The sequence below is a fragment of the Platalea leucorodia genome (genome assembly GCF_965183815.1).
Source record: "Platalea leucorodia genome assembly, chromosome: 4".
Classification (NCBI taxonomy): domain Eukaryota; kingdom Metazoa; phylum Chordata; class Aves; order Pelecaniformes; family Threskiornithidae; genus Platalea; species Platalea leucorodia.
In genome coordinates this window covers 46,342,493-46,354,554 of record NC_138826.1, presented here as the reverse complement: position 1 = coordinate 46,354,554, position 12,062 = coordinate 46,342,493, and the positions used below count along the sequence as shown (strand labels likewise).

The 12,062-nt window shown below is 40.9% G+C and overlaps 1 protein-coding gene across 1 annotated transcript in view; it reads left to right on the top strand.

The window, feature by feature from the left end:
- Nucleotides 1-12,062, top strand: part of VWF (von Willebrand factor) — a 144,311-nt gene that overhangs the window by 98,581 nt on the left and 33,668 nt on the right. The window contains exons 35-38 of the mRNA XM_082310963.1: nucleotides 210-430; nucleotides 1,285-1,477; nucleotides 2,166-2,507; nucleotides 9,182-9,387. Coding sequence (XP_082167089.1) covers nucleotides 210-430; nucleotides 1,285-1,477; nucleotides 2,166-2,507; nucleotides 9,182-9,387 — 962 coding nt within the window. The remainder of the gene's footprint in view (nucleotides 1-209; nucleotides 431-1,284; nucleotides 1,478-2,165; nucleotides 2,508-9,181; nucleotides 9,388-12,062) is intronic.

The window sequence follows — 12,062 nt, the reverse complement described above, 5'->3', positions numbered from 1 at the left end:
AAAGATACTTCAAAGAAAACATGTGATGAAGTATTTACCAAAGTTTCTTGTCAATGATTTGCTGCAAGCATTTGCAATTCATTACCTTCCTAGCTTTCTCAATTAATTGATTCCACATGCCTGTAACAATTGTGAAGAAATAGTCCAATTTGAACAAAAGTGAATGCCTACATGGCTTTGCTTTTTTTTTTTTTTTCATTGATTTGCAGGTGTCTGTATAGGAAGTTCATCTCGACATATTGTCACTTTTGATGGGCTAAATTTTAAGCTGACTGGCAATTGCTCCTACACCTTGTTTCGAGACATGCAACATGATGTTGAAGTTCTCCTCCATGAAGGACCATGCAGAGCAACACCGAAGATGAACTGTATGGACTCCATTGAAGTGAAACATCGTGGAGTATCTGTTCAGCTCTTCAGTGACATGGCAGTAAGCTAAACACAATGAAGTAACTGCATTGTCTGTTCATGCTATAGAATTTCAGGTTATGGGGACAAATTTGTTCCCTTTATCCAGTTTCTGTTCCCCTTGCAGCCTATTCTTAGGCTTCTGAGCAAATGTCTTTCAATTTCATGATACAATCTACATTCACATAACAAGCCAGACACATTTCTCTTCTTGTTCTCCCTGTTGTGTGGGTGTGACAATGTCAAGAACATGGGATTTGGCAGTATCTCCCTGATATATATATAGAGCTAGTGAGTTGGTTCTTACCTTGTGTGCAGATGGACCTCAGCATTAGAAGAAAGGCCAGCTTAGTACATATTACATCTATTTTATAGGCAGAGAAGTATTCAAATTCAATATGACACATTTTCAGTCTCTGGGTTCCTCAGACACACAGGAGTCAGCTAGCCTGCAAAGGTGATCTCTTCTGACTCGTATGTAGCAAAATATGATGGACCAGAACACCTGCACTCAGTTCTGCATAGTGATGAACAGCCTTGACTTTCACTGAGGTTTATTGATAATCAGGGTCTGTAGGCAGCATTTTAATTTCATGGCATTAGATTGCTAGTCTGTATATATGTGATACTGAAGGAATGCACTCATATGGGAAAATGTTGAAAAAGTTGTTCATATAATATACAGAATGAAGGTCAATTAGTTCTGTGCATTTTTAGACTCAATAGAAAGTTTCAGCTTGCAAAACTGATTCTTATGTCCAGGTTCAGTTGGATCTGCAAGTACCTGTGAAGTCAAAATGTGCTTCAACTGTAAGATTGGGTTGATTTTAACGGCTTGCTAGAACTGATGTTATGATCTTTCCTTTTCGAAAACAGGTCACTGTTAACGGTGAAAGAGTTCATATTCCCTATTCTAGCAGCTTGTTTGAAGTCACTGTCTATGGAACAATAATGCATGAAATCAAGTTCTCCCATCTTGGACATAATCTCACATTTACTCCAAGAAATAATGAATTTATTCTTAAACTTAATTCAAAGAGCTTTTCTTCAGGAACACAAGGGCTTTGTGGTAAGTTTGAAAGCTAGTAATTTTAACAGCTTTCTAATTGGGCTTTAATTGCTATTTGTATTATTGGAATTTCCGTAGTCCTGAACGTGTAAACTCTCTGGCTGAACTGATCCCCCATTGTTGGCACACTGCTAATCTATGTAGATTTTTCTACTACGGCCATCAATGTAACAGTTCATTGACTCCCAGTAATACCTTAGAAAGAGCAAGGCTAGACATCTCTTATATTTTACCTATTTCACATTATATCATTATCTTTTCAAGGAGATTTGTTTTTGGTTTGTTTGGTTTTTTGGTTTTTTTTGGATGAGGCTTTAACTTTAGGTTCTTACATATACATTTATGTGAGAGACATGTCCTATGCTTGCAGTGAAGTTGAAAGGTTTATGAGGGGTACTACTACCTGGGAGAATTAATTCTATGGTATCCTCTATGGTATAATCTATTGTATAGACTGTACCTCTGTGGCATAACCTATACCTCCTGTAATAAAGAAATGGGAAACAAGACCCAGTGTTTTTATGCCTTCATTGATAATAGCTGTAAGGAATATGATTTGTTACCCTTCCCCTTGGTGTTCACCAGGCGGCCCCAACCAGCTGCGTTTGTCCTGTGCCTGTTTTCTCTAGGTTTGTTTTATTGCTGACTGTATTCAGACTCTTTCTTTTCCTTTTACTCACCCTCCTAGGGGTGTGTGACCAGAACCACATCAATGACTTCACGTTACGTGATGGCTCTGTCACTTCTGAAAGCAGCGTGTTTATCCAGGACTGGATGGTGGAAGAGCCGGGAAAGATCTGTGAAATCCGGAGAGGAGACATATGCTCTGAGCATGCAACGAGCCACTGCCACCTTCTGCTCTCAGATCGGTTTGCAGAGTGCCACAGGGTAATCTCCCCCAACATGTTCTATGAGGCCTGCGCAGAAAGCAGCTGCTATGAGGATGAAGCCTGCGAGATGATAACTTCCTACGCTCACATCTGCAGGGAAAACGGGGTCTGCGTAGACTGGAGAACACCTGAGTTTTGTCGTAAGGGGTTTATGATACGTTAAAAGTGATATAGAAACTGTCTGACTTGGTGATGGTGGTGACAATGACCATCTTGTCAGTGTAATATTGGTTTTTGAATACCGTGTAATGGGGCAGAAGTTCCAAATAGAGTTTCCCATATAAGTGGCATTGCAGATCTGATAACTGGTTTGTCATCCGTTAAGTTGCATATTATGGAAAATGTGTTTCTTAGTAAACTGCTAACTAGTAAAATGCAAGGTAGTTTTGCAAGGCTGGAGGGATATCCTATGAAATAAAAACACTGTGAAAGCTGTGCACAGGCAAACACAGCTATGTGATAGTACCTGACTCTGCAGCCACCGAACCATCATGGGACCAGGTTTGGACTGAGAGGCTGCTCTGATTCTGACGGGCACTTTTAGCTGCAGATATTGTTGCTCTGGTACAGACATTGGAGGATCTGTACAAGGCGGGCAGGGAAACATAAATTTGACTAGTGGAACTGATCCCCAGCCTGTTGCTGTCGTAGCTGCACATAATGGCACAAATTAAGACTCTTCACTGTAATAGTTTTGCGAATTCCCCACATTGCAACCAAGGCCTAAACTTTTCAGACTGTAATGGAAGAGCCAGTGTGATTTTAAGTCTCTAATGCAGTGAAAAATGGGGAAACGACCACTCTCTGGGGTGTCTTTTCTTGCTAGCACATGCCAGCTACACCGATCAAACCAGCTGTAATTTGCTTTGCAAATCTGGTTCTCCTTCTGGCTGTGTTTTGCTTGTGTTTTGGAGGTGAAGAGTTTGTGCTGTGAGAAAGCAGTATAGCAGGATGTGAGTCTTGCAAATTGCCCAGAGCCCAATAGAAGCAGGACAAGCATGCTAGTGCTAAATTCAGACAGTTGTCGCTTTGTATACCTACTCCCCTAAATTCTTATAGACATAAGAAGTTCTGCCCTATCTTCCTGGTTTTTTTTTCTTCTGTTTTCTTTTTTTTCTCCCAACAGTCCTATTATGAGGCATACCTAAAGATCTGCCATACAGTTAAGTACAAATAAGTAACTCTTGAGGTGGCTTATACTATACCTTCTGCTCTTAGTCTGTCTGCAGTGATGGTTATAGACATTGAGATATTCACTCACAGTGTTTTTGGTTTAGTCAGGTATCTAGCTGAGATGTGCGTGTATATACGTAGGCATTTTCTTTCCCAGCTAGCCCTTCATGTAGTGTCTTGATATCTCAGTTGTTTTTCACATCTCCTGCCTCTCCAGTTTAGTCAGTTCTTGTTGCCTTGCTTTCTTTCCCTCTTGCTGCCCAGATACTTTTCATTTCGGAATTGGAGAACCAGCATCCTAAAAGCATGATACAGCAAGAACTCAGTACATGTTTTGTTTTTGTTCATGTTTTAAACTCAAACTGAGGGAATGATGGGATAGGAAGTCAAGAATGTGAATTTGAATTTGGCCTGAGCCTCCAGTTACTGTCTTAAATATCTTTCCAGGACTGGTTATTGAAGAACATGTTGCTGTTGCAGACTGAATCTTTTAAGAAACAACACAGTCTGTTTGGAATATAGTCCTAGAACCAGAGGGAGAATACTGCCAGCCATTTTCCAAATTTAGTGCTTCAGTCAGACTTTGCAAATTGTGATGTCCAAGGCTGAATGTCAGTGGATTACCTTAATAACTCTCTGCAGTTTTCAAATTCCCATCTTGTTACACAGCATGTACAAGGATAGCCAAAGAGTTGCCCATTTTAACACTAGTTGCATAAAACAGTCGTTAGTGTCCTAACAATACCATCATCTTCTTCCTTCAAGCAGGTGCATGTGTGCAACTGCCAAAAATAAAATTGACAATTACAGGGACATTATATGGGTTGCATTAATGACTAAAGACACAGTGCAGCTTAATCACTCTACCACTGCATGTTCAATAACAACGGCATGGTTCTGGAGTACCTTGCTGCCCTCCCCCTACTCCAGTGAATCCCTGTCATTTTTTTAGGGTTTGATTTGGAGTTTTGTCATGCCATATTGGGACATTTCAAGTAGTACAAGTCCTTCCCGACTGCTATGCCTGGATGGGTAAATACACTCACTGGAGTGAGTACATAAAGACAGAGCCTGTTCTTCGTCCTGTGCCCATTCAGTTCCACTGCCTGAGCTTTCCTTGCTCCTTTTTGGGAGGGTGGATGTGTTGAGTAGACTTCCAGCTTTGTGTCAATGGATGGAAGGAAACTGTACTCCAAGGTGGGAATGCATATGAGGAAGATATTGGTTTTTTTTTTAAATTTTATTTTTTTCTAGACCCCAGACTTAGTAGACTTGTGCTGCAGCAGCCTGTGGCTTCCACTGATAGCCATGTAACCCGGAGGCATAGAAGATGCACCCCTTGAGCAGGCTCACCCTCACAGTGAATGCCAGCTGAATAGGGTTTCCACTTCAATGACAGTACAAGCTTTATCTTAATGTGAAGATCGTAGGGATTTCTAACAAATCACTGCATTGCTACTATTGACACATGTTGGGATTCAGCTTTGTGTGGAGAGGGAGCTTTATTCACCTGGAAATAGGATTGTTTATATAGCGGTTAATGAATGGACTGAGATATATTCATTCTGCAGTTAGAAAAGAAATGGCAGCTCATGTGGAGGTGACCAAGTCAGCTTTGAACTGTGTAGCTCAAGTAACACTAGCAGTTAGCAAATTTTGCTCAGGAAGCAGAAATGCTCAGAAGATAAATGACAGCAGCAGCAATAGCAGTTGTTAATCTTCATATGCTGATGTTTCCATGAGTGCTTCTCAGCAGCTCTTTAAGCTCATTTATGTGCAATGTGGGCATGCCCTCTAGGTACTTGCCAATGCTAGCTTGCAGATGAATTAAATTTAGGTACGTAGTTGATGCCTGCATGGTGTGTGAAACAAACAGCTAGTTGGTACTGCTCAGGAAAGCTGTGGTTCTTTGAGGAGGATGCTGGTGGCACTCAGCAGCTGCAGGGATTCCTGGAAAAATATTTGCTTGGAAACAACATTTTTTCAGGAACCATTCTGGTTGTTGGAGGGTTTTGTGTTTTGTCTTTCATTGGGTTGTTTTGCAGGCTCAGGTTAGAAAGCAAATGCAGCCCAACTGAGGGGCAGTGACATCTGGCAGAGAAGCAAGAATGAAGGTCAGGAGGAGGAGAGAGGAGCAATGGGATACAAGAAACCTTGAAACCACCTCTGCTAATGAAGGATTTGTGTAGTGGAGCTACAGTGAGATTATCTGCTGCTGTTTGTTCGCTGTGTAAGCAAGGCATTCTGGTGAGGACCATAACAGCTGAAGGATTTAAACCATGACTTAGAAATCAACAGTATGGGGGTGGCTTTACGACTGCCTTCAGCTGATCTGGGACAGAGTTTTTCTCTTCCTCTTCCATCTCCAGCCATGCATTCCCACTCCTTTTGCTGTGCTGGCTTTAGTCCTCACATGCCTTTTGGTGAGCTCTGAAAACTAGCTGTGAAGGAAAAAATAGTGCCAGCAGCAAAGAGCAGCTGAGGTGAAGAGATTAAGGCAGAGAAGGGACTGCCCCTTTTGATAGCAGCACTGATCTAATTTGGTTTAATGTGGCCTTGAAACGATTCCAAGAACATTGGAAAAACCCTCCTAAACATACTCCTTTGGGTAAAGACAACTGTTAAGGGAGGTTTAAGAAAACTGTGCCTGAGCAATGTGGGGAGGTTGCCTGGCAGCTGATGAGCTATTGGCCCTCCAATTCACTCCAGCTTCATCAGCACTGGGGTTTTAGCTGTCCTTTTGTCTGCACATCACAGCGCGGTGAGGCAAAAGGCAAGCCAGCAGTGTGTGACCTCAGGAGCTAGCTAACTGCTAAATTATATTTCTGATAAGAAAGGAGTGGCATTGTCACCTGAAAGGAAGTGTGCCTTTCTACATGTATCGCAGCTTGAAAAACACCCCTCCTCTAAATATCCATTTAGTACTTTAACCAAGGATCTTCTGTCTTGTCTGATCTGTTTGAGCCACAAATTCGAAGTGAATCCCAGTGCAAACTATCATGCTTCATCTTTCACTCTGAAGTTGTTAAGTGGTTTATTTTATTTTGATGGACTTGCACCTTCTGCAGATCCTCACAGAGGCTATTTTCTCCCAACCAGTATCTACTAGGAATAGCTACTGTAATAGAAAAATAAGGAGCTGAAGAAATGTCAATACTTAAATGTGACAGATGACCCTTTGAAATGTGCTATCAGAGATTTACAGAAATTTGTCGTGTTTCCCGCCCTCCCCCCCCGCCCCGCTTTTCTTTTCTATTCTGTTCCCTGTTTGAAAGAAAAGGTCATTTTTAATGGAGCCAACAAACTGAGAATACAATATGAATACATTATCATAGTAGAATCATACAGGCTAGTATATGGGGTAGATTTCTTTTGAAACTCATTTGGAAGAAGAACTACTCTTCTATTACTTGATTTGCAGCCTTATTTTCTCTTTTTGCTAATACCCACAGTCTTTTCCTTTTCATTCAGAAACAATAGGCATTTGAGGTAATCACTGAAATAGCCAGCCAGGAAGGTGGTTTGTTGAAATACTTGCTTCTGAGGCTGGCTGCAGGGAGTCCTTCATGCCTCCTCACATTCCATAACTCTGGCAGAAGTTTCCATACAAAAAGTCAAGTTACCTGTAGGTCATGTAGGACCTGGTCAGACCTCTGGAGCACAAGGGAAGTAATGAGTCTGAGGTGGCTTTCTACGATTGCCTAGTTGTCATTGTGCCAATAGGCTGAAAGGATGGTTAGGATGATTTTCTGGACATTGATGGAGTTTATCCCGTCTCTTGACACTGCTTATGCATGCTTCATTCCCATGCCCCCAAGGAGAGAGGTGACTTCAAAACAAGAGCTCATTTATATTTCTTCTGCAAAACATAACCACCTCATTTCTTCTTTCCTTCTCATTTCTTCTTTCCTTGAAAAAACATCGCCATTTTGCACAGGCATGTAGGCTTTTTGATAGCATATCTGGAGTCCTGGGCATGGTTCTTCGTTGCATTTTTCACACACCTGGCTCTGTAATGCCAGCCAAAGAGGAGGAAGGAGAAGGGACTATGATACATGAAGTACATCGGAGGCTTTAGCAGTGGTTTGATTCTGCCTGGGAGCTGTCCAGGTTCTACACTGATGGGCATCAGCATTAAACTCTAAAATAAATTAATCTAATTTTGTGCAGAGAAGGTTTACTAGATTTGCTTTAGGGCTAGTGGTAAGTAAGCAAGATGAAAGCCAGTGTGCTGAGTATATTTACTGACACTGGAATAAAAAAGTAAATGAAACACTACCTTAACAGTTGCTGTGGATGTATTTTCACACATTCATTAGAGCTGACGTGAGACCATCACAGGCAATAAGCAGTGGTGCTTACTGTAGTCACCTTGTTTACAGAACTGTTTCTGGGAATAAGTTTTTCTGGAAAACACAGTATAGTCTAGGTAGCTAGGTTTATAAGCAGGCAATTTCTCCTGTTTTACTTGGATAGACCTTTTTGTGTTTTCAGAATCCAGCCAAAGCATTTCATAACAGGGTTGGACTCTCCATCAAGTTCCTGTGGCTTTTCAAGTTCCTCTGCATCTGCTGAACTATGATGGCTATCCACACATACAATCATAGACTCCAGCACACCAGAAATAATCAGATTTAGCATGGCTTGAAATAGAAAAGGGTTAACGTTCAAGACATTTATTTTCTGTTTCCTTTGGCTATGAGGGGTGTGTGTAGACAGTTCAGCTGATGAATGCTTGCTTGGTTGGGAGCTCAGGTCTTCATTCAGTAATTTTATTCCAGTGTTTTTTGTCAGGGGACTGAAATAAGGTTTTATAAACCTCACAGCAGTCACAAACTGGGAAATAAGAAACATTTTTCCTAATTGAAGCGGTAGAGAAAAATAAAGTAGACTTAAGGGAGTACACAGTATGGAAGCTGTGTCCATAGGTTTCTTGAACAACTATAGCCTTAGTTTTATGTTTGCTTTTAGAGACAACACCCTCAGTGTTGTGAACTCGTCAGTAAAAATTTTATATGTTGGCTTAGGGGGGAATGCAACTTCCCCTGATTCAGTTAATTCTGTTAATAAGGCAATTCAGTTAATAAGGTGCAGAAATCCAGCAGGTTCAGTTTTGAAGTACCAAAATGTTCTGTTTTTTAGCTTGCTTTAGTTGCTTGGGAACACTGCCACCTATCAAGTTGTCAAAAAATCTTTGTTCAACACTTTAGTCTGTCCTGGATATCTCCTAACCATGCGCTGTTACCGGTGCTTCTCTAATACACATAAAGATGGGTCCAGATTCTTATGTCTCTTGCCCAGTGTTGAAAACAAAGTTACGCAAGATGTTCAGGTCATGTAACCCATTGTATCATTATTAGGGTAAGTCATACTTTGCTGATTCACGTGACCTGAAAATGTGGCTTGATGATTTCTGCATGGGCTGTAACTTAAGAAAATGCCTTCAATCACTTTCCACTGTGGATTGTCTTAGTTTTAAAAATGTATTTTCAAAGATGCTAGTGGCTGCAGAGGGCGAAATATGTTCATCAGATGATGGCTTTCAAAAACCTGAACAGAATTCTAAAGAAAGTATGAGTGGAAACATTTCTCTGCATTTCAGATCTCTTTATCTAAAGAGGTTTTTTTCTGTCTTCCTCAGCAATGAAATGTCCCACATATTTGACATATGATCACTGCCACACAGCCTGCATAAAGCACTGTGAGAATAGTACCAAACTCAGTGTCTGCAAGGATTATCCCACAGAAGGCTGCTTCTGTCCAGACGGACAGGTGATTTTTAATGACAGCTGTGTTGATGAAGAAATCTGCACACAATGTGTCAGTGAAGATGGCACACACCATCAGGTAACTCTACACTTAGCAGCTTACCTTTGTAAGTGGTTGGGGTTTGTACTTTTGCAAGTAAATCTGTCTTATAAGTCTAACTATTTTCCCCTTTGGGTGCTTTATTTTCTAGCCCAGTTCCTCATAAGCAGCCGTCTGTCAGCCCTGTGTAGCTCCCCTAGTGTGAAATTGGCAGGGATGGATATAAAATTCACAGCTGGGACTGTACAGACCCGGAAATGCATGACAAATTTGTGTGGAGGGAGGTCTGGAGGGAAGAGAGGAGGGATGGCATAAGTCAACATTTACCAAGATAAACACCTCCATTCAGTAGGCTTTTACTAGAAATGACAATTTTATCATAAATCTGGAACCCTTGCTTAAAATGTATCTTATTTTCTTTGCAAAGCTTATTGAAATATTTTCAGTGGTTAGTGTGGAGCTGTGAGACCAAGATGACCTTATGTCTAGTTATATTAGCCTGCCTCTTTTTTTTTTTTTTTTTTTTTTTTTTTTTTTTTTATGAGAATCATTCCTTTGATGAAATTCATCATTTTAGTTTTACTGAAAATCGACTTTCCCAGGCTAAGTCAGACCTTTCTGTGGCAGAATGTGATTGGGAAGAGCTATGGGTGCTGGGTGCCAGACTGCAGTGAAAGAAACTGTTGATTTCCCTTTCAGCATCACACAGTGGGTGCACGAGCTCCTCCCTGTGTCCCCTGTTCCAAGTAGCAGGGGTTGTTCATCTTCACCCCCAGCTACTCAACTCTGGGAGTTTTCACCTAAGTCAGCCAGTCCTGTTAAATCTGTGGTTTTGTTATGAGACTTTAAGAAGAAGCAGCTTTAATTTCAGTTTTTTATGGGCTTTAGATTCTTAGGGGATTTTTGGATGGTCTTGTCTTATACTCCCCAAACCTGCTGTCAAAGACATAATCATTTCTGTAACATTGATCTTCTGTAAATAACAGAATTCTCTGTGTGTGTGTGTGTGTGTGCGCGCAGATAGTCTATTATTTAAGTAAAAAGATATATTTAAAAAAGTAATTGACTATGTGCTCTGAATAACTTCATTTTACACACACAAATTTAGACTCACATTTAGTTCGGCAAGAAAAGTGTTATAAACATTTACAGTTAAACTGAAAAGAAGAAAAGACTATTTGTGGCTAAACCATCTCTTTTAAGTATTGTTTGCATTGATCAACATAATGACAAAAGCATCAGACTTAACAGAGCAAACACCTTTCTTTAGGTGATAGGGTACCAGTGAGCAATGCACTTGACTAAGTGAAGTGTTTCAGGCACTGCTTTGCCAATGCAAGAGTTGTACAGATTGCAGGTCTGCAGCAGGAGCCCTGCATGTGTCCGTGCAGCCTGCGCTCGCACAGGACAGGTCCACACGGGTCTGAGGCTGCTGACCCCGGCATCTCACCTTGCCATGGCTTGTGCCGTGGTGCTGCCTGCTGGTACTGTCAAAACACAGCGCACCGGAAAAGTATTCACTAAATAAGATTTTGAGGGTTTCCTCCTGTTGGGAAAGGGGCTGGTACAGGAGCATAACAGCATTTTAGCCCCCTTTTCGGGTGTACATACCTTACAGATTTTGGCAGCAGGAGGGAAGACATAGGGAAAGTGTGTTCTTTTGTTCCACAACTGCATTATCCAAATGACTTTTATCAAAACAAAAGGTTAGAATTTTCTGAAGGATTGAGCACATGGACCTTGTACTAGCTTTTATTTTAAGGTTACAGTATCTCCATACATATGGCCATGATTTTTTCTTTGTGTTCTGTTTTGAATCTTTGCTTTAAATACAGTATCATTGGATTTGTGTAGTGCTTATAGAGTTGGTAAATTGGAAGGGGGAAAAAAAAAAACCACAGTAATTTTTGTAATAAAAGGAATAGAAAAAAAAAATCATTATTTCTCTTGAAGGAAAAAATAGCTTGCAATATATATAATTACTGCCCTAAACACAGATCAATTGTGCACAACTCTTGGTGAGCCTAAGAACTCTAGTTATTATATTATGATTCTATATGAAATGGTTATTGCAACTGCAGATTAAAGCCTAGGGTCTGTGTGCCTTAAATCTCTGAATCCTGAGGCAATGCTGTGCATTTTCCATTTAAATAATTGTTTCAAGCCCTCGTGGAGAAAAGCTCAGAATACATCTTGGGAATAATGTCTGCATGATATCTACTTGTTTCTTCAGAAGTTCTGAAATTCATGAGTTGTCACATGCCCCTTAATGGGGTTTTAACTCTGAAAACCTCTTGTCTGTACCCCAATGGCAAGGCTTAGCTGCAGCTGCTGTGTGGATGGGGAGGTGGAGGGCAGGGGAGGATCAGCTCACACAGCCGTTTTGCATCTCCACCATTGCAGGATTAGCTGTGTGAGCAATACAACAGGCAGTGCAACTGGTCGTGGGTTATGATTTCCTTAACCCCCTTCTTTCCTGCTGGTGTTCTTTCCTCTGTTCCTTTCTACCCCAGATCGTGCTTGGGCTTACGGGCTTCTCGGTATCAACACCTACATAGAGCTCTACTAACAGCATGCTATCTCTTGTCGTTTCTTCTGGTATTAGAAAGAGACTCCTACTTATGCTGAAGAAAACCTGTTTGAAAATTGAGGCTGCTGAAAATGTTAGAGCAAATGTTGTGATTCTCTGTGTTTTGAAATGTCCACATGCCTTT